Source organism: Ochotona princeps, chromosome 16 (genome assembly GCF_030435755.1).
Source record: "Ochotona princeps isolate mOchPri1 chromosome 16, mOchPri1.hap1, whole genome shotgun sequence".
NCBI classification, from domain to species: Eukaryota; Metazoa; Chordata; class Mammalia; order Lagomorpha; family Ochotonidae; genus Ochotona; species Ochotona princeps.
Genome location: NC_080847.1, coordinates 50308652 through 50332777, shown reverse-complemented (window position 1 = coordinate 50332777; position 24126 = coordinate 50308652). Strand labels below are relative to the sequence as shown.

Genomic DNA, 24126 nt, shown 5'->3' with positions numbered 1-24126 from the left:
TCTAGTTGAAACCACTGCCGTGCAACAGTCAGCAAGCCCGGCCGCTTTACCTCCTCGATATCTCTCTTGGGTCCACTGTTTTTCCACCCTGCTACTGCATTCTGAGTCCAAACCCAACCGCCTCCTAACAGGTTCCCCTACCTCCAACTTGGTCCTCACCAAGTCCCTGCCCACTGCGGTGCCAAAAGCACCTGTGAGTCCCCACACCAAAGTATTTGGGAGCTTCCCTTTATCGTCGTCAGGAAGAGACACAATGCCTGGGGGTGGTATTGTGGTATAGTGGGCCAAGCCACCTCTACAATGCCAGCTTCCTTTATCAAAGTGCTGGGTTCGAATGCTGACTGCTCCACTTCAGAGCCAGCTCCCTGTTCATGTAGCAGAAGGTGACCAAAATGCTTGTCGCGTGTGAGAGACTGGGATGAATTTCCCGGCTTCTGGCTTCAGCCTGGGCCAGCCCTGGCCATTGCAGCCATGTGTGGAGTGAATCAGCTGATGGAAGGGCTTTCTCTGTTATTCTCTGTGTCTCTCCCTCTCTCTGTCATTCTGCCTTTCAAATGAATGGGAAAAAATCTTGAAAAATAAAGTTCCCTTTTGTGAATTTCAACGGTCTTCCTTTTTTAAAATATTTATTTATTTATTTTTATCGGAAAGCCAGACATACAGAGAGTAAGAGAGACAGAAAAGAATATCTTCCAGCCGATGATTCACTCCCCTAGCGGCCATCATAGTCAGAGCTGAGCCAATCCAAAGCCAGGTGACAGGAGCTTCTTCTGGGTCTCCCACACAGGTACAGAATCCCAATGCTTTGGGCTGTCCTCAGCTGCTTTCCTAGGCCACAAGCAGGGAGCTGGATGGGAAGCGGGGCTGACGGGATTAGAACCGATGCCCATATGGTGTCCTGGTGCAGACAAGGCAAGAACCTTAACCACTAGGCTACCATGCTGGGCCCACAAATAAGTAAATCTAAAACAAAAACTAAACAGTTCGTTGAAAGGCCTGATTGAAACAGAGTGGCAGAGAATATTGACAACGCATCTGACAACATCACCAGGAAAAGGTTGATAAATTAGCAAGAAAATGGACAAAAGACTTGAAGAGCATTTCCCCACAGGGTCTTCAAATGGCTAGTTATCTGAGAACAGACTCCATCTGATGGGTAGTGAAGGTTCCAAGGGTCCCTTGGAGAAAGGCAAAATGGAGCCACACTGGGATGTGCACCTGCTGGAGGCCTGCAGGGACACAGCTGCTCCACAGCCGGCGTGGGTAGGGGCCAGCAGGGACCTGCTGGGACACTCTTGGTGGGGACACAACCTGGTAGCAGTTCCTATAAAGTCTGACAGACACCTCCTCCAGGATCCAACCATTTCTCCTCCAGAAACACGTGCTCACGCCCACCAGGAACTAGGGGTGGGCACATGGGGCAATGGTTAAAATGCTGCATAAGACACTCATGTCCCATATGGGGGTGCCGGGCTCATGTCCTTGCTCCTAACTTTAACTTCCTGCTAATGCCCAGCCTGGAAGGCAACAATGACAGCTCAGATACCTTGGGCCCCCTGTCACCCACATGAGAGACTCAGGTTGAGTTCTATGCTCCTGACTGTGGCCTGGTTTAACCCTGGTTGCTGTGAACCTCTGGAAGATGAAATAGTGTATGAAAAAAAAAAAAAGAAAAAAAATTTTGAGTGCCACCATTTGCAATTGTTCTAAACTCAGCCCAGCTGTACAAGGCTCGGTGGGTGGCTGGACGAACTCCGGCACATGTATACTGTGGAGCAGGCAACAACCACTGGAAGTAATAAGCTGCAAGACAAAGAAGACAAGGAGGGACCTCACAGATGCAGAGCCGAGTGAGGTCAGGGATAGAAGGGGACATGCCTCATGATCCCACATACACCAAGTTCAGACACCAGCAAGATGAGCCCCGTGATGCTACAATGCACAGTAGCATCTACCCTTGGCAGTCCCAGGCAGGGAGCCTGGGGGCCTCTCTGGGGCTACCACTCACTGAGGTTTTTATTGCTATTATTCACATGTAACACTTGTTTGATTCTGCTGCTTGACCTGGGTTTTGTCCTCTGATGTAATTGGTCAATGGCAGAACTAGTGGAAACTCACGATGTATTCACCAATTTGTATGCATGCACTACTTCATTATAAACACATACACACAAACACACACACTAGCAAGACGCATTTTCTCAAAATCACCCACCTGCAAAGGTTCACATGAGAAGTATGTTGAAGGAATAAAGGTGAGGCACGGAAATTGAAGGGGCATGCATGCTTGGCCCTAATGTGGGTTACAATGCCCACATTCTAGAAGCTGCCTAACAAGTAAAGCTGCCACCTGCAGTATGGTATCCCACGTGAGCACTGTGCATGTCCTGGCTGTTCCTCTTTCTGTCCAGTTCTCGCAGCCAAGGGCCTGGGAAAACAGCAGAAGATGGCCCAAGTATCTGGGCCCCTGTTATCCATATGGGAGACCCAGATGAAGCACCTGGCTCCAGCCTGGCCCAGCCCTAGCCACTGTAGTCCTTTGAGGAAGGAAGACCTCTCCTTTCTCGATATAAAACTCTAATTTTAAAACAAATAAATAAATGGGCCGGTGGCGTGGCCTAGCGGCTAAAGTCCTCGCCCTGAACGCCCCGGGATCCCATATGGAAGCAGGTTCTAATCCCGCAGCTCCACTTCCCATTCAGCTCCCTGCTTGTGGCCTGGGAAAGCAGTCGAGGACGGCCCAAAGCCTTGGGACCCTGCACCTGTGTGGGAGACCCGGAAGAAATTCCTGGCTCCTGGCTTTGGATCAGCTCAGATCTGGCCATTGTGGCCACTTGAGTAGTGAATCATCGGACAGAAGATCTTCCTGTCTGTCTCTCCTCCTCTATGTATATCTGACTTTGCAATAAAAATAAATAAATCTTTAAAAAGAAGAAAAGAAAAAGAGAATGGTAGGGGCCTGGCATTGTGGTGTAGCACATTAAGTCACCATCTGTGGGGCCGGTTTCCCAGTTGCTCTACTTCTGGTCCAACTCCCTGCTGAAGTACCTGGGAAAGTGGTGGAAGACAGTTGGGCTCCTGCCACCCATGTAGGAAACTGGTCATTGAGTTTCAGGCTCTGGTCACTGAGGCCATTTGAAGAATGAAATCATGAATGGGAGATCTCTCTGTGGGAGGTTTCTCTCTCTGTGTTACTTGATCTTCAAATAAATAAAGTATTTTAAAAATAACAATCAGAAAAATCTAAGTGGATGATTTTTTTCTTTAAAAGAAATCCTCACATTTCTCTGGAACACATGCTTTCTGAAACAAGGTTTTAGGTTCTTATCTCACCTCTTCCTGCTGGGAGCCGAGGTCTCCCAGTTTTTGTGTCATTGGGACACACAAAGATACGAAGAGAACGGCTCCCCTGCTGGCAAGGCCACAAGGAGCACCCAGCTGTATGGCAAGGCCTGGTAGATGTCCCTACAGCCACTTCGTTGCAGTTTCACACACTCAACTTGCCCTGAGATGTGCTGATGCATTGTGGTTTGCCCTTGTGCAATGGTCTCTGGAACTGATGTGAGTTTTCACACTAATGCCACTGACAACGTCTGGTGAGGGGCCTTCAACAATTTGTCTTGGCTGCTCCTGAGATCCTTTGGCTGGAGGAGCTCAAGCATGTTTGTACTAACACTGTAAAACATGCTTTCAAGCTACTTCAGGGGTTGTAAGCCAACAGTTGTAGCGGAAATTTACATTTAAAGTTTTTTGTTTCTGATCTTTGTTTTTTCCCTCTGTGATATATTTTGTCCTCTAACTGACAAGTTTGTAGAATGAGAAATGTAGCAGGGGTGTATTACTGATTAATGTGCTGCCCGCTGAGGAACTGCTGGCTGCAAGGTCAGAATGGGTAAAGCCCTGCTCTAAGGTAAAACCATTTGCAGAATTATCTTTGGAAATATCCACTTGACCATGACGTAAAAAGTCTGTGCGAAAGCTTGTGAGGTTTTCTCTATAAAGCGGTCAGCTTTCTTGCATTGTTCATTACGATCATGAAATTATAGTGATCCATCTTTTCTCTTTATCTTTAAAACGCCAACTCCATACATCTTTTGTGAGCTCCGAGCTGGAGCTGGTCTCTGGCATCTAGGAATCCCTCTACACTGATCAAATATCTCCTAGGGGATCCCATAGGCCCCCGGACTTCCCCATCCCAGCCTCCGCCTGTGTTGCTGCAGCAGCCCATGACCTGTCTGGGTCATCTATGTCTGCTTGGTTCTGTCTCTCCCATAGGATCAGGCCCCAGGATGCCCAGCTGGCTCTGTCACCGCTGTCCCTCGAGTTGGCCAGCACAGAGAGCGCTCAGGGAATTTTGTGGACGCTTTAGAATTCTCAGCCAACACACTCTTTCGAAGTCAAGATTCTGAGTCCACAGAGACAGTTGGAGTCTGGTGCAGTAAACGTTCGTCTCGGGTTCAAGCCTACAGGGACGATCTGGTGACTGACAGCTGAAGCTGCTTCATATTTTGTGGCACACATCCTTTTTTTTAAGATTTATTTATTATTGGGCCTGGCACAGTAGCCTAGTGGCTAAAGTCCTCACTTTGCACGCTCTGGGATCCCATATGAGTGCTGGTTCTAATCCCAGTGGCCCCACTTCCCATCCAGCTCCCTGCTTGTGGCCTGGGAAAGCAGTTGAGGACAGCCCAAGTCTTGGGACCCTGCACCTGCGTGGGAGACCTGGAAGAGGCTCTGGGTTTCTAGCTTCGGATTGGCTCAGCTCCGGCCGTTGTGGCCACCTGGGGAGTGAATCAGTGGATAAAAGATCTTCCTCTCTGTCTCTCCTCTGTAGATCTGAATTTCCAATAAAAATAGAAATAAACCTCTAAAAAACTGAAGATTTATTTATTTTTATTGGAAAAGCAGATATACAAAGAGAAAGAGATACAGAGAGAAAGATCTTCCATCCACTGATTCACTCCTCAAATAACTTCAATGGCTGCAGCTGAACCAATCCAAAGCCAAGAGCCAGGAATTTCTCCTGGGTCTCCCATGTGGGTACAGGATCCCAAAGCTTTGGGCCGTGCTCAACTGCTTTCCTAGGCCACAAGCAGGGAGCTGGATTGGGAAGCGGAGCAGTCAGGACACGAACCGGCACCCATATGGGATCCTGGTGCATGCAGGGGGAGGATTTAGTCACTAGGCTACTACACCGGGCCCATGTCTTCTTGTAAATTGGGAAATTCCAGATGACAGCAGAGTTGGTGACTTTGGGTCCACACATGCCCCATGGCTAGAGCTGCTCACTGGAGCGGTATGCTGCAGGTACCCACAGCCCCCTGTCCACTCACCCAGCTGTCCTCTGCTTCATGTGACACTCTTGCTAGACCTCTTACAAAGGTCCAACAACCTTACTCCCACTTGTCTTTATAATCTATAGATTCAGTCAAGGATCAAATATATTAGAAAATCGGCTGGCACTGTAGCATAGTAGGTAAAGCTGCTACCTGTGGGGCCTAGTGTAGTAGCCTATGACTACATCCTACCTTGCATACGCTGGGATCCCATATGGCCATTGGTTTATGTCCCGGAAGCTCTGCTTCCCATCCAGCTCCCTGCTTGGGGCCTGGAAAAGCAGAGGAGGATGGCCCAAAGCCTTGGGACCCTGCACCCATGTAGGAGACTTGGAAGAAGCTCCTAGCTCCTGGCTTCAGATCGGCACAGCTCCAGCCATTGCAGCCACATGGGGAATGAATCAATGGATGGAAAATTTTCTTCTCTCTCTGCTTCTATCTGTATATCTGTCTTTCCAAAAAAAAATTAAATAAATCTTAACAACAACAACAACAAAAAAGCTGCTACCTGTGGTGTGGGCATCCCATCAGGACACTGATTGGAGTCTCAGCTGATGGGAGCCAATTCTGATTCAGCTCCCTCCTAATGTGCCTGGGAAATCAGCAGATGATGAGCCAACTGCTTGGGCCTCTGAACCCATGGGGGACACTTGGACACAGTTCCAGGGTCCTGCTTTAGCTTGCCACTCATGTGCGAGACACAGAAGTTCCTGTTGTGGCCATTTGAGGAATGAACCAGAGGCTGGAAGATCTCTCTCTTTCTGTTTCTTACTACCCTCTGTAATTGTGATGTCAGGGCTGGCATTGCAGTCTAGTGGGTAAAGCTGCCCCGTGAGATGCCAGCATCTCCCTTGGGCACTGCTTAGAGTCCCAGCTGCTTCCGATGGAGTTCTTTCACAATGATCCCAGAAAACAGCAGAAGATGGCCCAGGTCCTTAGGCCCCTGCCAGCAGAGACCTAGAGTAGGATCCTGGCTCCTGGCTTTTGATTGGCCCAGGTATAGTCACTGTGGCCTTTGTGGGAGTACACAAGTTTGAAAATTTGCTTTATTTTGAAAGACAGACAAGGATCATCTATCTGCTGGTTGACTCACTAAATGCCTGCAAAAGCTGAGATTGGGCCAGGCTGAAGCCAAGAGCCAGGAGTCAGAACTCGAACCCAGGGCTAGCTGTGCGGCACATGGGGAAAGCTGATCATTGCCCATGATGCTGCCATCCCACATGGGTGCCAGTTCTACTCCTGGCTGCTCCATTTCTAACCCAACTCACTGTTGATGGCCTAGGAAAACAGCAGCAGATGACCAAGTGCTTGGGTTCCTACCACTCATGTGGGAGACACAGAAGAAGTTTCTGGCTCCTGGCTTGGGCCTTGCCCTCCTAGTTCCAGCCATTATGGCCATTTGGAGGGTGAACCAACAGATGGAAGATTCTCTCCAATTTTGAGTTCCAAATTTAAAATGATAATAATAAATTGAACCCTTTGATGTGGGGATATGCGTGTCCCAATCGGCATCCCAACCACTGAACCAAACTCCTATTGCGTGTTTCACATTGTAAGGGCTTAGAATGACAAAGTTACATTTCTCCAAGGGTTTCATGCTAATCATTAAACAGCTCTGATTTTCCAAAGCCCTATAAACACAAAGTCCTAGGTTCACCACCCTACCCAACCAGTGGTGTGTAACTGCACATGCTCAGGCCTTCACTGGTGTCGCTCTACAACAGGGCAGGGTGACCAACCAGCCCATCTGGCCTGGGGCCCAGGGCTTTGGTGCCAACTCCTAGGAGTTACAGTCACTCTTCCTTCACGTTCTCAGAACCCATGTTTCTAATGTGAACATCTATAGCGACAGGAACACAAAGCCCCAGGTACCTATGGAGACTGGAGTTCAGGTTTCCGAGGACCTAAGATCCTGGGACAAATGACAAAATCTATGATTTTCAAGTTTGATGTTTCCAAAGGCTTGTGTTTCTAAAAGTCTCAGGTTCAAAGAATCTCTGAGCATGACAACCAGGATTCTAGAGGCCAATGGTTCCACTTTTGGGAATCCTAAGGGGGTGGGACTTGGAAAACTCCATGTTTCTGGGAGAGTTATGTTTCTGAGGTTCCCAGGCTGTGCTGCCCCATATGGCAGCCAAGAACCGCAAGTGGCTCCTTAGATTTAAAGGACTTCAAACAAAATGAAACGGAGGACAGTCCCTCGGGCAGCACCAACCACGTTTAAGTACTCACTAGCCACACACTTGTATTAGGAGCTACTATTGAACATCACAGAACCAGGAGGTGCCCATTAATGTCTCCTGGCAGCTTGGTCCACAGAGCCAACACCCAGAGAGTCTAACCCTGTCCCCTCCCTTCCTCCCTCATGGCCACCAAGAGCTCCAGCACTGAGGCAAGGAGGCCACCCCTCCTCTCCAGCTACCTGCCAAGGCCTTGATCCGGGAGCACTCGAAGAGCGAAGCGGCTGTGGTGGAGGCTGCAGGCGGCTCCCGCTCCCAGCCCCGCTCTGGGCTGTCCCAGCGCGTGGCTGGGTTGTTGTTGTTGTTGGAGGCAGGCAGCCCCTCCATGTTGTCCACTTCCCCTGGCACCTGCGCCATGGGGAAAGGTGAGGCCTGGGAGGAGGGAAGAGGTGGAGGTTAGGGCCTGGGCTCTGAGGAGCCTGGCTATATGTCCTGGCCCCTCAGCAGCCTCAGTCTCCCCATCTTTAGAGTGGACATCGTAACAAATGATTGCCATGCCCACCTTGACCACTTCACGGGGCCATGGTGCAGCATCTGGCTTAGCGCCGGGCACAGGGCAGGGCTCAGCTGACTATCACTGTTACAATTATTAGGACAACAATCACATTGCCACCCGCAGAGTTCTACCCTGCAGCCACAGCTATTACAAGCGCTTGTTGGCCACTTGCACTATGCTTACTGTCACATACGCATCCTCTGACTTAATCCCCACAGCTTTCATTCCTGAACGATGGGCTATTTCATGACGCCCACTTGACAGACCAGGAAACTGAGGCACTCCTTGCATGTCCTGCCCACACCCCCATCCCTGAACCGTTCAGGTGAAAAAGGTGTGTACTTGGGAAGTACAGATGTGTTACACTCCTTGACCCTGGGTTTGGCATGTGACTTGCTTTAGTCAACAGAATTAAGCCGAAATGCTGGTTTGCTTGTTCTAAGCCTAGCATTCAAGGGCTCCTGCATGTTTCCGCTTGCCTGAGAAAAAATATGTCAGGGCGAGATTAGATCCAAAGCCCCGGTCATTCCAGCCAGGGTCAGCCAGTGATGCCCCTATTGTAGCCGCTATTGTGAGCAAGCTCACAGAAACCAGCAGAACTTCCAGCAAAGTCCAAGCCCGAGTAGAGAGCTCAGCCTCAAATGCTTAGTAATGGGTTCAGGCCCACGCTTTCCGCGTGCTTTGTTACACGGCACAATTGTGGCAATCGCTAACTGGCAGATTCCATCTGACCCCCACAGCTAGGCCCTGGAACACTGCTAAACTGCAAATAACACAGGCACAACAGTGCCAGCCCTTCCTCTCCGCCTGGACCCCAGAGCTGAATCTAAGACTAAGAAAGGGGGGTGCCGGGGGGTCAGGTGCCCGATTCTCCAAGCACTCACACAATTGTCCATCTACAAGATACAGAGAAAGCATTTAGGAACCTGGGTCGGTGTCCTGGAGACCATCCCTTGGAAGCTGGCCTGGCTAAACCCACTGTTTTTTCCTTTCTTCTCTGGAAAGGTGTGTAAGTGGGCATATGGCTGCCTACCAGCTGTGTGACCTTGGCCAGGTCACTTCCCTTCTCTGGGTAATGATCCTAGCACCCCCCTTGCTAGGAGTGTTTGAAAATCACACAAGTTAAGAACCCAGGGAACCCAGGAACGTGGTATTTGGCCCACAGCAAAGCTCTCAATAGTCATCCCTGGCGTCACCCATATTATAATAAATCAGCGAGCCTGTTCTGGACTCCAGTAAAAACGAGTTCAAGTCCTGCCTTATCCCCTGTTCCCTTTCAGAATCGAGTAGCACTCAACTGGGGTCCCGGGGCCTCAGCTGTCTTCCCCGCTAAAGGTGGTGCCAACTGTTTGCTCCATGCAGGATACCTGGGCATGGGTGGACGCTTAGCAGCCGAGCCATTAACACATGAACGGAGAAGGAAAAAAGTGAAGGGCAGGTGGGAAGGGGTGTCGGGGGCAACACTGGCCTATGGTGCCCAGAGCGGGCTGAGGGTGAGGCTTTAACCCTTCCGCAGCTGCTCCCCAGCCGGTGAACCCAGGGAGCAAGACGGGAAGGACCAAGGCCTGGGGCAGGACCCTAGCGCAGCGATGGTTCAGCCCTCGACCCCCAACCCCCACCTCCGCTCTGGCCGGAGGGACTCCGGGGTGCGCGGGTTGCGGGAAGGGAAAGGATGCTCAGGTAGGTGGGGGGACGCCGCTCACCTGGGCCCCGCCGCTGCTCGCCGCGCCCGACAACCCCGCTTGTGGGCATCCGAGGCCCGCCCGGCCCGGCTCGCTCGGCCCCGCCGCACGGCCGGATCCGCATGCGCCGCCGCCGCCGCCGCCGCGCCTCCCCGCACCGCCCCGCTCGCGCCCGCGCGTCCCCGGGCCTCCCTGGCGTCCCCGGGCCCCGAGCTGTACCCCCACGGGCCGTGGCGCGTGGTGCGCAGCGGCAGCAGCAACAGCAGCGCCGGCGTCACGGCCACACGCTCCCCGCCACCGCCGCGCCCCGCACGCCCTCGGCGGACGGGCGGCCGTGTCACGCACCGTGTCACACGGCGGTGCGGGGTCCCCGCCCCCGCGGCGTCGCCCCCTTTTTCCACTCTCGTAGTCTTGGGGAGCCCGGGGAGGACGTGGAGGAGGAGGAGAGCCAGGTGGCCACGGCCACGCGCACAACCACCACGCAGGCAAACGCGGTGGCTGCGCCAGCCAGACGGGGAGGGGGTGTCACAGCCTCGGATAACGCACCTCTCTCCCCGACCCGCGCCGACCCCACCTCACGCAGGTGGACATCCATGATGCCACCTCAGGTCAGGGAGGAGTGCGGCACGTGAGGCCCTCCACACACACACACACACACACACACACGGCCATAAGGTGGCTCCCGGTCAGGCGTCCCCCTCTGCTGGGACTGAGGGTCACTTCGGGTCACACAGGTACGCAGACACGCGCGGTGTCACACTTTGTCACACGCAGGCACGGGGAGGCCCTGAGGTGGGAGCTGCGCCAGGCGGCCATCCGCCAGCGCGGGCCGAGGGGCGTCAGGGCGGGGAGGCTGTGGGCGTGGCCCGCCGCGCTCGGCCCGCCCCCTGGCCTGGGGCGCGCGCTCGTGGCCCCGCCGAGGGGCGGGGCCTCCGCGGTCCCGCCTCTGCGTCTCATTGGCGCTCCTTGCTGCTCTGTCCACTCACGTTCTTCCCAGCCTGGGGCGGAATGCCACAGGCCCCGCCTCCCCTAGACTGAGAGGTGATGGGCGTGGTCACGGGGAAGGCGGGGCTCTCGGGGTTGGCTCCGCCCCGTGTTTCCTGCTTAAAGCAGGACGGAGCCCGCCGTCTCCGAGCCTGTGGGTTCCCGCGCGTCCCAAAAGAACTAGAGGAGGCCTCGCACGCCCGCCACCTTGCAGCATGGCCGTCAAGAAGATCGCGATCTTCGGCGCCACCGGCAACACCGGGCTCACCACCCTGGCGCAGGCGGTGCAAGCAGGCATGAGCCGGGGCGGGCGGGCGGGGGACATTAGCCAAAGGAGGGCTGGGTGGAGCCCAGCCGAAGGAGGACGGCTGGGGTGGCCATCCTTGCCCCCAACCAGGCGTGCGAGGACTCGATGCGAGGGAGGGGTAGTGCAGGCAGTGCAGGGGGCCGAGGGGACAGAATTGGGGCGGGGGGAGGCTAGGAACTCCAATTCCTTGTGTGGACAAGGCAAAAGAAGGGACGGTGGGAGCCTGGGAGACTCCAGGAGCCCTGTGGGTCAGATCAGGCTGCTACCAACTGTGGGGGTGCTGCCTGGGGTGCTGCTGGTGTGCAGGGGTGGGATGTGGAGGCAGTGGTTCTTGGTACCTCGGTGGAGACTTTCCTGAGCTGGGTATCCACCTGCAGCCCAGCACTACTATGTCTCCACCTCCAAATCCTGGAAGGCCGCCTCCTATGGGTGTAGGGGTAGAACCCAGTAGGTATCACCCCCACTCGGCAGATGAGAAAGCTGAGGCCCAGGAAAGTGCCTTCCCCAATTGCCCAGTTCTGGTAAGTGGCAGCGCTGGTATGGCAGCCCAGCTGGTGCACAGAACCAGCAGTTCTTGGCTTGAGCACTGCCAAGAGTTGGAAACTGAAAAAGTTTGGGAGGGTAACATGGCAGAAGTAGAATCCCACACTCCAGTTGTGGGAAAGCCAGCAAGGGCTGAAAACTCAATTTCTTCCCAGATCACAACTTGGGGGAGGGGTGCAGGAAAAAGGAATGCCAATCCCCAGTGCCCTCTGCCCACTTCATCACTCCCTCCCCCTTCTGTTCAGAAGTTACCAGTGGGCTCTGGACCTTTCCGATAGAGGGCCCCACCCTGCTTCTCTGGCTGAGTCTGAGTGATACTGACTATCTGAGTGCACTAACAGGGTGGAGGCCGCCAGGGTCCTGCTCCTCTACACACACACACACACACACACACACACACACACACACAAACCCAACACAAGCTCTCCCTGCAGGGACTTGGCCTGTGAGGCCCCCTATCTCCCTCCTGGTGGAGGGGGAGAGCTGTGTTTGGAACCCACCTTCCGTACAGATTTGCTGCTCAGCACTTTTGGAGGCTAAGGAGGAAGGATGGAGTAGGGAGAAGTTGAGAAGTGCTGAGTCATGGTGCCTTTTGCCCCTTTCCCACATTCCTCAGATTGTCCCTGCTCCCTTACACCCCCTCTGCTGGTGGGGGCCGGAACTGCACCTAGTGTCCCCCAGTGGGATGAGTCCAAGAGAGGGGCATTATCCTTCCATGGAAGAGCTGGGCCAAACCCAAGGTTTATGTCCCTTGGTGAACTGACAAGAGCCAAGAATCCCGACGGGCAGGGACCTACGGCAGCCAGCTGCCTGCCTTCAGGAAGGTGTCCGCCCGTGTGGACAGGGGCCTCGTTGTTCCATACCCATGTATCTGAGGTGTGGGGATGTTAATACTGCTTGCCCCGGGGCTCCTGTGATGTGTCAATCAGATCATAAACAGGAAGTGCAGAGTTGGTGCCCCTCCTGCTGGCTTCTGGGTCAGAGTCAGGTAAAAAAAAAAAAAATCAACCTTCTCTTCTACTTAAGGAGCTGTGTGATCTGGACTCAGCTACCTAAAAACTGCCTCAATTTTTCCCATTCTCAAAATGGGTATGATAATCACAGTAGTGGTATTCCAGTCTGGTGCTTCTCAAACTGGGTCACATGAGCAGCTGGTTTTGTGAAACTTTCGTTGCAATAATGTGTGTATGATTTTGTGTGTGCTGGGTTAAGCTGTAAAACCTGTTTTGTATTGAGGATTAAGATGCAAGAACCTTAAAAGAGACAAGGACCTCCTGGGGGGGAAACTATATATAATATGCATGTGTATATATTTATATATTTCTGTGTATAAATATAGTTATATACAGTTATGTGTATTGTATGTTATATTCACATGCACAGAAATATGAAGAATCTGAATATATGTGGATAGTTAGCAAAATTAAAACAACAAAAATGTAAGTAAGCCAGGCATTTATATAAAGACTGGAAACACCTCACACACACTCTTGCCCTTTGAGGATGTAAAACTTCGAGAGGGGTCCCTGTTGTGGCACAGTGAGTTAAGCCTTTGTGTGTGACGCTGGCATCCCGTATCAGAGTGCTGGTTCAAGTCCTTACTGCTCTGCTTCCAGTCTAGCTCCCTGCTAATGCCCTGGGAAGGCAGCAATGGATAAGGCCTGAGGGCTTGAACCCCTGCCACCTGTGCAGAACGTCAGAATGCTGCTGCTGGATCCTGGCTTGGGCTCAGTCCAGTTCTGGCTGTTTGGGGGTGAGCTGGTAAATGGAAGATCTCTCGCCCATTCTGCTTTTCAACCAAATAAATAAGTAAGTGGTGTAATAAGCTAAGCCTCCACCTGCAGCACCAGTATCCCATAAGGGTGCCAATTCAACTCCTGGCCACTCCAATTCTGATCTGTCTCCATGCTAATACATCTGCAAAAACAGCAGAGGGTGGCTCAAATGCTTGGGCCCCTGCAATCATGTGGGAGACCTGGAAGAAGTTCCTGGCTTCCGATAGGCCCAGCTTTGGCCATTGTGACCATCTGGGGAGTGACCATGGAAGATCTCCTCCTCCTCCTCCTCCTTCTTCTTCTTCTCTCTCTCTCTCTCTCTCTCTAACTCTGCTATTCAAATAAGAAAACAATAAATCTTTAAAAATAAATCTTTTTTTAAAGTGTATTGCAGGAAAAAAAAGTGAACCTAGAAGTCACATGCCCTTCTATTTTTTTGGCCAACCCTTCCCCTAGTCCTGGCGGCCACCCATCAACTTCCTGTTTGTGTGGTTTCTGTTTGTTTTGGATGGGACTATGGAAGTAACCATGTGACTGACTGCTATGAGTTAGCAAAATACAAGTGTGCTAAAAATTCCAGCATGTTGTAACATGTATCTGAATGGCATTTCTTATTATGATATTTCTTCTTCCCAAGTCTGCCACATTGTATGTCTCCATTGCATGCTGTGTGAGGGTATGTTTTCATTCCTGGGGAACAGGGTGTGAAGGTAAGGACTAGCAGCTGGGTCACAGGTCAGCTGTGGAGGAGCAAGGCTGTTGTTGGCATTGCTGTGAGGGTTCCAGGCCCGTGGCCCGAGCGCTCAGGCTCCAGATCGGTGTGGTGTGGACAGCTCGAAAGGGATGTGCATACACACCTGCAGGTAGAACAGGGATTCTTATCTTTGAGCACAGCAGAAGGCATATGGGCAACAGGGAGTAGTGGCAAGCATGCAAGCCAAATTCAATGGTAAGAATACACCTGACAGATGAAGTGGGCATCTGGGTAGGCAACCAGGAGCACAGTGTGTGCTCAGATGGGGTGTATGAGGGAATAGGGTCCAGTTCTTCCATTTCCCTCCTGTTTCTTTCTCTTCTGGGCACCGGATTTTCTGAGTGTTCACATTGGGTGAAATGCCTCCTAGCATTAGCAGGCTTGGTGGGCCACTCAGCACCTTCGTAAGGGAAAACCTAGGAAAGGTTTATAGCTCAATGTTAGCGAACACAGTAGGATTCCTGCACAGAGTCGGGCTCCTGGCACTGGGGTTCCTTGCTTGGGGGAATGCCAGGGGCCACCTATAAAGTTGTTGGGGCTTGGGTAGGACTTCATCATGGAGGATGGCAAGCTGTTTCCTTTGTTTTCTTTGTGCCCATCTCTCACACACACCGGCTGATTTGTAGCTTCCCACCCAACGACTTGTCTTCTTGGTAGCATGTCCCAGAAGGTCTTTTTGTAGCCCTGATACAGGTTCTTTGTCAGAGGTATGGCTTACCGAAATTTCCTCCCTCTCTGTGGCTTGTGTTTTCACTCTCCTAGTTGGGTCCTCTGACCCACAGAGGTTTTACATTTTGGTGACATTCGATTTGTCTGTTCTTTATCATTGCTTGTGCTTCCGGTGTCAGGATGAAGTCACTATGATGTAAGCTTGTATTTTCTTCTTAAAAATTAAATCTCACATTTTTTTTTAATTTGTCTTATTTATTTGAAAGGCAAAGTGACAGGGAAATACAGAGAAATAGAGATCTTCATCCATTGGTTCACTCCCCAAACACCTTAACAGCCGGAGTTGGGCTAGGCCAAAGGCAGGAGGCAGGAACTTCATCCAGGTCTCCCCTGGGGATAGCAGGGGACGAAGCCCTTGGTTCATCCTCCACTGCTTCCCCAGGGAGCTGGACTGGAAGCAAAGAAGTCAGAACTCGAACTGATGCTCGGACAGAGGATATGGGATGCTTGTGTCGCAGGCAGAGGCTTAATCCACCAAACTCCAGGCCTTAGTGTCAGTTTGCAAATAAAGACCCAAAAACCCAGAGAGGCTGAGTGAGCTGCCAGGTTCTCATAGCCAGTTAGTGGTAGGCCTGGGGTTCAAACCCAGGCTGCATTAAGTGACTTGAGGTGGGTAAGGCACTTGGCTGCTGGCTTGTAATGAATGTTTTGTAGAAATTAGTGAGGTTTTAAAATTTTATTATCTTCAAAAAGATGTTATTTATTTCTTTATATGAAAGAATTATAGAGAGAGGCCCAGCATGGTAGCCTAGTGGCTAAAGTCCTTGCCTTGCACACATGCCAGGATCCCATATGGGCACCAGTTCTAATCCCAGCAGCTCCACTTCCCATCCAACTCCCTGCTTGTAGCCTGGGAAAGCAATCGAGGAGGGCCCAAAGCCTTGGGACCCTGCACCCACATGAGACACCCAGAACAGACTCGGGGCTCCTGACTTCAGATTGGCTCAACTCCAGTTGTCATGACCACTTGGAGAGTGAACCAATGGATGGGAGATCTTTCTCTCTGTCTCTCCTCCTCTCTGTATATTTGACTTTCCAATAAAAATATAGATAAATCTTTTAAAAAATGAATCATATTAGAGAGATTTCCCATGGGCTAGTTCACACCCTGGATGGCTGCAACTGCCAGCGTTGGGCCAGGCTGAAGCCAGGAGCTTCTTCTGGGCCTCCCATGTGGGTGGCAGAGGCTCTTCCCACACCAGTTAGCAGGGAGCTGGAAAAGAATTGGAGCAGCTAGGACAGGAACCGGCATCTGCAGCTCTGTGTCTTAACCTGCTATGTTGAGATTAGATGTTGTCATGTTTCATTGTAGTCAGCTCCATTGCCTCACGTTGGAAAATCTCCTTTCCTTGGTGTGTCTTTTTTTCTTTGAAATAGTTGGTAACAAATATCAAGAAAACTGGAAGGTGGAAGATTCTTTTCCTTTCCCTTGATCGTTTCCCGAGCACCGACTTAGCATCATTCAGCACCTTTTGCCACACGGGATGGTTCCCTTCTTTTTGCCATGAATGTTCTGATAGTTCATGATTAGCCCAGTGGGGGCCCTTTGCTGTCCATGTGACCCACCATGCTGCAGGCACTGCCCCCTGGTAGCTGCACAAGACCCCGCAGCCTCAGCTGGTCCTCTGACCCTGCCCACCACCCTAAAGCAAGGATTTTGACAACCTGGCACTCAGGCTGGCTGCAAGGACCAAGTAGCCCAGGCTGAGTGATGGGAACAGCAGCGGCTACCAGAGTGCAAGGTCAGGGTGCTGGCAGGTGCAGTCCCTTCCCCATGACTTCCAGCTGCCTTTTCAATGTGCCTTCCCTGGGGTGAGGGGCAATAGGGGAGGGAAAAATGAAACAATGAAACAACAACCGGTAAACACCCATTGCCGCTGTTTAAAACAATGGGAGAAAATGTTTTCTTTGTGAGTTGCCTACAGAGGCAACACATGGAGGTGACATTAAAAATCTGTACTGATGCAGAAGGCAGGCCAGGGGGCAGCGTGTGGGACCAAACCCAGTGCTAGACAATCTTCAGGCAACTCATATCCTCCTCTGTGCCTCAGTTTCCTCAAAGAGCACCGATGGGGTTGAGGGGGAATAGGGAGGCATGGCAGGTATTAACCCTGCAAGTGCTGGTTGTTGGTGTCTCTTTGTGCCTTGTCCTGTTCACTCAACAGACATGCTCAAAGATCACCGAGCTGGCACAGAGCACCTAAGGGACCTGGAGCTCCTCTGCGAGCCCGTTGACCCCCTCCTCCCTACTCTTCTTTACCTGCAGGTTATGAAGTCACAGTGCTGGTGCGTGACTCCTCCAGACTTCCCAAGGATGGGCCCAAGCCGGCCCACGTGGTGGTGGGTGACGTCCTGCAGGCTGCCGACGTGGACAAGACCGTGGCCGGGCAGGATGCCGTCATCGTGCTGCTGGGCACCCGCAACGACCTCAGTACTGAGCCCCCCCTCTGCCCACGGCCCCCCCACCCTCCGCCTCGGCCTGCGGTGCCGCCCCCACCCCCAGCCCCACCTCTGCCACCCCTGCCGCCACCTCCGCCACCTCCACCACCTCCACCACCGCCCACCAGTGACAGCCACTCTCTGTCCCCTCTAAGGTCCCACTACCATGATGTCCGAGGGCACCCGGAACATTGTGGCAGCCATGAAGGCCCACGGCGTGGACAAGGTCGTGGCCTGCACATCGGGTGGGTGGTGGGGTCATGGAGGTGGGACTGAATGACTGGGTGGAAATAAGACAGGCATCCCAGGGCCCTGTGACATGGTGGCACTGAAGCCATCCAAAGTCACCGGGCACTTGTCCAAACTTGCTGGATGCTGCGGATGCGATGGTGACCAGTACAACCCTGTGAGAGAGGTGGTAGCAGGGCCGCAGTCAAATTGATCTCCCCTATAATTAGGACTGGGGTTGGGGTGCAAGAAGCCTAGGAGGTCTACAGGAGCCCCCTGTCGCCAGTCTGAGGGAAGTGAAGGAAGACCGTGGCAGGGCAGAGGCCAGAGCTGTCCTGAGCAACCCCAAGGGAAGGCTCCAGAGTGGCCAGCTGGTGCAGCTCATGCTAAGAGCCTGTAGTGAGCACCTACTGTATGCTGGGTGGATTCTGAACACCCTGAAAATAAAGACCACTTTTTAGCCTCACAAAACTCCTGGCAAGGGAGAGGAGGGGCTCGTACTCCCACACATTAGCTGCGCAGGAAACACTGGCTGGTTTTGTCTGCTTGCTGTGGGCCAGGGCTGGGCGATGCCCCCTGGGTGCCAGTCTCCACCTTGTACAGGCCCTGATGAAGTCTGAATCTCTTGTATTCCAGGATTTGTTGCTTTATTGTTAGCATTTTTAAAATAACTTCCATTTAGTTAAAGGAGACAGGCAGGGACAAAGTACCAGCTGCTGGTTCACTCCCCACATGTATTCAACAGCCGGGAGCCTGGGACGCCATGCAGGGGACGCCTGCTGCCTGTCAGCGCGCACATTAACAGGAGACTAGAGTCAGAAACCAAGTCAGGACTGAAAAACTGGCATCGATGTAGGTGACTTAGCCACTGCACCGAACACCTGCACCTCCTTTCCATTTTCTTCAAAGATTTATTTTATTTTGTAATTGGAAAAGCAGATATACAGAGAGAAGGAGATACAGAGATAAACATCTGCTGATTCACTCCCCAAATGGCTGCAACAGCCAGAGCTGAGCTGATGTGAAGCCAAGAGCCAAGAACTTCTTCCAGGTCTCCCATGCCGGTGCAGGGTCCCAAGGCTTTGGGCTGTCCTCAAATGCCTCCCCAGGCCACAAGCAGGGAGCTGGATGGGAAGTGGAGCAGCCGGGATACAAACCCGCACCGACATAAGATTCTGGCGGATGCAAGGCAAGGATTTAGCCACTAGGCTATGGCACCAGGCCCTCCTTTCAATATTTAACTTTTATTTAGACACGGTTATGAACTTGAGTTAAAGGACACCATTTCTCCCGCTCTCTCTCTCTCTCTCTCTGTCTCTCTCTCTCTCTCTGCACACACTTTCCCCTCTACTTCCTCTGTAGGTGACTTAGATCCATTATGGCTTCAGCATCTATTTTTTTAAGATAGTTTTCCTACTTTTAATTATGAGGTGTTTCAAGCAGATTCCCCAGGCTAGCAAGGTGAGCACCTGTGTTCCTGCCACGTGGGACATTCGCTATGTAAACTTTGTTAGTGTTACCAGATCCTGTTTGCAAGTCTACATTTTAGGGTGCTTTCCTAAACCATTTAACATGAGGGGAAGACCCAAGCACACCTTGACCAGCTCCTGATAAAAGAGCTTTTGTTTCTGGAAACTTCATGCTGGTGTCACACCTGAGAAAGTGAACATTCACCCAGAAGAGTCTAATGCTCCCTCTGTGTTCAAGTTTCAAGGGAAAGGATTAAAGGTTATTGTTCTCTAAGCAGCTTGGCATCATTAGGACTTGGGGAGAATTGGTTATAGAGGTGCCCAAGAGGATTAAAAGGAATGCCAGGGGATCGTGTTTTGAACAGCAGGTTAAGCTGCTGTTAGCGGCATGAGGACGCTATAGGAGCTCCTGTTTAAGCCCCAGCTGTTCTGTTGCCCATCCAACTCCCTCCCTGCTAATTCCCGGAAAGGTGCTGGAAACTGGCCCAAGTGCCCACCCATGTGGGAGACTTGGCTGGGAGTTCTAGGAAGGCCCAGACATTTGGGAAGTAGAGAATCGAAGATTCTTTTTCTGTCATGCTGCCTTTCAAATAGATAACTCTTAAAACACAGACACACACACACACATAGGTGGGGGAGTATTATGATACGATGTCATCAGCCACCACTTAAGACACCCGCTGAAGGTCAAGTATGGGAACCTTCACTTCAGATCAAGCTCCCCAGTAATGTGCCTGAGGAGGTGACGTGTGCTCCTGAGCAACCTGGCCAGAGTTCAGGGTTCCTGGCTTCCACCTGCTCCAGTCCTAGTTATGGCAGGCATTTGAGTAATGAACTGGAGGAGGAAAGATCTCTCTGTGCCTCTGCCTTTCCAATAAATTGATCTTTAAAAACAATTTTAAAAAGGAAGCTCAGGGTAAGACCCGGACTGGATTTAAGGTTCCAAAAGGGAGGCTATGTGAGTGTAGGACAGGGCCGTGGCCATGTAGCTTTTGGGCCAGGGCTTTGGCCACACTTCTCTCCTCTGGAAAGAGGGATGCTGATCCCTAGGACCCAACAATGGATTGGATTTTATTCTATGCCACTGGTAGGGATTCCAACAATTTCCGTCACCCCGGGATACCCAAAGGAGGGCACCTGTCCCATGGTAGATTAGCCTGGCTCTGGGGGCAGGTGAGTGTTCTTGTATTCTAGCCTTGCTAAGGCTAAACGACTCCTTCAAAAGATGTTAAGCGTGCACCTGCAGTGTTCTAGGCCTTTCTGGAGCATTTTAGACAAGGTCCCTGCCCTATTGGGGTTAAAGGAAAGGGCTAGGAAACAAAAACCCACAGGTGACCTGATGGTGAGAGGCTGGAGAAGGGGACTGTGCTGGGCTGGCAGGACATGGGAGTCATGGAGGCCTCACTGAAAGATGACTGTCCAGCAAAGTCTGCAGGAAAAGAAGGGAGCCCTGGGGGTGGGAGGGAACTGTATCACAGGCGTAGGGGTCAGCCACTGCTAAGGCTGTGTGGCTGGGAGCAGGTGGCAGGGGATGGGTGGGGACAAGTGATGCTGGGGAGTAGGTGGGGCACCCTGAGTGTAAAGAAATCTCAATGTGAGCAGATTTAGGGCTACGCAGGCTCCCAGTGACTGCGCAGGGAGTGGGGCCATGGGGACCAAGCAGGAGGGTGCAGTGGACAGGACCAGAGATGGGGTGTTTCTGTGTTCTGCTGCCAATCCCTCCAGGAGCAAGCTAGGGTAGCTGTGGTGGATTTTGCAGTGGGAAGGCCCAAAGGAGCCCAGGCTGACACTGCCCTGTGTGCCCCCACAGCCTTCCTGCTGTGGGATCCAGCCAAGGTGCCTGCCAGACTGCAGGACGTGACGGATGACCACAGCCGGATGCACAAGGTGCTGCAGGAGTCTGGCCTCAAGTACGTGGCTGTGATGCCACCACACATAGGTGAGTTGGGAGCGGGGCCATGAGGCTCTGTTGTCAGCAGCTTACTATTCCCCTGCCCTCTGCTGGGCCTATGGGGCCTTCCCCCAACCCTTCTGTCCTTGCTTTATGGGGTTCTCCTCCTCACACTTTGATCGTCTTGAGAACTAGCAGCCATCTTTGACTGGGATGCTGCCATGGGGCTGGTGTGGTAGTCAGTGGCTATATGCACTCTGGTGGTGCCAGGACTTGAAACCAGGCCCTCAGATGTTGGATTGCAAACTTCCTTACCAGCATCTGAACCGTGAAGCCAAACGCCTTCCCCAGCAGAATGTATTTGTTCATTGGATGGCTGAGTTGTTTTTGTTTGGGATTTGTTTTTTTGTTTTTTCTTTGCTGAATCATCTGAGAGTGAGTTGTCAACATTGCCACACTTTATTCCCAAGTGCTGCAGCAGGCATCTCCCATGAAGAGATACTTGCAAAATCCTCCTACAGGTACAGCCCCGCCTGCCTCTGCCCACAGGTGAAGTTCGCTCTGTGATGGCGGATCTCACTCAGCTGGAAGGTCACCTCTTAACGGGGTCTATCCCACGTGCCCCACCTCCTGTGTTCTCACAGCTGCAGCCTGTGCATCTTTCCTGCACAGGCTATCCCTGCAGGGGTGGCTGGGGGTGGGAGCCCTGGGTGTCAGGGGTCACTAGTGAATGTCCTTTATTTAACCACCACAGCTCAGTTGCCCAGGGGTCTCCTTGGCAACCATGTGCTGTCTGTCTACTTTGTACAAACAGCAATTCATGCATGGGTTGGCCTGGGCACCCCAGGCCCAAGCTGGAGGACTGTCACTCAGTCTCCTGGAGATGTGGAGGGCAGAGAGAGAATAGTAGAGGGCAGAGGGAGTGCAGAGGGTGAACCCAAAGCAAATCCAGCCTCAGCCCCTCTGGGAGGTAACCAAGATGTGACTTTCTAGCTCCATGACTTGGTTTGCCCATTGGTTAAGCAGGGTCCATCTTGGGTCCTAGCCTGGCCTCTGCTGTTTTTCTCTCCATCCTACATGCCTTCTTGCTTTAGTCTCTTTGTCACTATCTGTTGCCTTTTGCTGATCAATGTCAGTGTCCTGAGAGTGGGGGCCTCTTCTCCCACTATGGCCCTTGCGATGGGCTTGGCACCTGCTGGATGAAGGAAGCCATGTACAGATAGGCACGCGCAGTGCCTGGCCAACAGCAGCAGGCCTGTGCTTCACCCGGTCCCTTTGCCTTTCCCTCCCAGGCGATCAGCCTCTCACAGGGGCCTACTCGGTGACCGTGGACGGACGAGGGCCCTCAAGGGTCATCTCCAAACATGACCTGGGCCACTTCCTGCTGCGCTGCCTCACCACGGATGAGTACGACGGGCACACTGCCTACCCCTCCCACCAGTACGACTAGGACTCCAGGAGGGTTGCATGCAGGGAAATGAGGCACCCAGGACCGGAGCAATAAACCTTGAGCCAACAGCATGAGACGCTTGTCGAGGAATTGGATCTGATTCTACCCGCCCCCCAAGGGCTTCCGTGTCGGTGTCTGCCTGTGTGTGCAGTGTCCTGGGTATTGATTCATCTGCTCAGTAGGGGTCCACCATTGGGTTGAGGGGGTCCCGGAGGGTGGCCTGCATTCATGGACCTTATTGTCCAGCTTGAGCAGCAGAAAGGCCTTTGGTAGGAGAAGGGACGTCCAAGCGGAAATGCAGAGTTAGTAATTCCTGGAGAGAAGGTTCTAGAACCTGTTGGCCTGTCCTGGCAGAACTAATAACTGGAGCCAAGTCCGGGAGACCAGAAAGCACTGGTGCTTAGAGGAACTAACTCCTGCCCCTCCAGCCTCTGCGTGTTAGTGTGAGCAGAGATTCGTGTTTTCTAAAGTCGTATGTATGTGAAGTGGGTTGGAGAGGGAACGGGCCTGGAACCAAGGTGTATGTGTGGAGTGGAATGTCTTGGGGCAGGAGAGAGAGGCCTTGGGAGAATGGCTGCGGAGCCTGAGGGGGCTGTCCCTGGTGAGGGAGAGGCATCCAGCAGGCTGCTGAGGTTGTGGGCAGTGCAGAGATGGGGCCCTGGAGGAGGGGCAGGTACCTTCTCTGGCATCCACAGTTCTTTTCCTTTGTTCTTTGGGGACATAGAACAGTTCTGGTGAGTCAACTCCTGGTTCCTTTCTCTGTGAACTATTACAGTACCTCTGCCACCACCACCCTGTACCCTCTGTGAAGTGTTTACCACTGCAAACAGCAGGATGGTTTGGCTGACACGTTCCAACTGGCCAGAACCGGTCTGAGGGGGCTTCAGCCTCCTCTCCTCCACTCTCCCTCCATAATGAGTGAGAACTTGTGGGGGTGGGGCAGCCCTGGGTCCTTATCTGCCATCTGTCACCAGGGACCTGCTAAGGATAGAGGCTTCTACCACAGCAAGCAGTACGTGGCCAAGATCACCCCGGCACCTGCTCTCAGGGGACCCACTGTGGGGGAGATGCAGACTGGGGGTAGAAGGGGGAAGGGAACTGTGGGTCACAAGTGGTCACGGGAGCTGTCAAGGAGGGCTCCTGAGAGGAGAGAACTTTCCAGATGAGCTCTGATGAGACAGCCTGGAAACCTAGAGCACACATTCAGCATGAAGACCCAAGCCCGCATGAGCAGGGGTGCAAGCCCCAGCTGCTGTTCCTCTGACTCAGCTCCCTGCTCATGCGCATACCAAGTGGCAGAAGGGGGCCCAAGCGCTCCCACACCCACGGGGGGGGGGGAAGGGGGAGACCCAGACGGCTTTAGCTGAGCTCCAGTCCTCCACCGTGTGGCCATCCGGAGAGCGAACCATCGGATAGAAGATCTCTGCCTCCCATTCTCCCTCTCTCTATAATACTGCCTTTCACATCAATCAATAAAATTTTTTGAAGCCAAAAACTTTTCAACGTTGAGTGCTTGCGTGCTGTGTACCTGATACTGCTGCAGCCACCTAATGGGGGGGAGGGGAAGGCAAGGAAGAAAAACTAACTCCCCGTACATAGGTGAGCATGCCGGGTGAAGCGATTTCAAACTGGAAGTGAACCAGAGTGGGGGAGCTGAAGAGTACAGCGGCAGAGTGCTTCCCTGGGACTGCAGCGAGCCAGGTAGCTTGCAGCAGCAGACAGGCCCTCGGGAGAGAGGACGGAACCCGGCAAGGCCGCCAGAGGACGTGCTGGAAAGCCCTGCACAGGACTGAGGCCCCAGGG

At 52.6% G+C, this 24126-nt stretch overlaps 2 protein-coding genes across 2 annotated transcripts in view; one reads left to right on the top strand and one right to left on the bottom strand.

The window, feature by feature from the left end:
* The window catches only part of SPTBN4 (spectrin beta, non-erythrocytic 4), a 67696-nt gene extending 59743 nt beyond the window's left edge, over positions 1-7953 (bottom strand). The window contains exon 1 of the mRNA XM_058674737.1: positions 7759-7953. Within this exon, the coding sequence (XP_058530720.1) occupies positions 7759-7933 (175 nt within the window). The 5' untranslated portion in view covers positions 7934-7953. The remainder of the gene's footprint in view (positions 1-7758) is intronic.
* Positions 7954-10867: 2914 nt separating this feature from the next.
* On the top strand, positions 10868-22397 carry BLVRB (biliverdin reductase B). Its single transcript, XM_004598010.2, has 5 exons — positions 10868-11032; positions 17113-17277; positions 17441-17530; positions 20793-20921; positions 22166-22397. Exons 1-5 carry the CDS (start codon positions 10954-10956, stop codon positions 22321-22323), a joined length of 621 nt encoding a protein of 206 aa, XP_004598067.1. The 5' UTR covers positions 10868-10953; the 3' UTR covers positions 22324-22397.
* The last annotated feature ends 1729 nt before the right edge of the window (positions 22398-24126 follow it).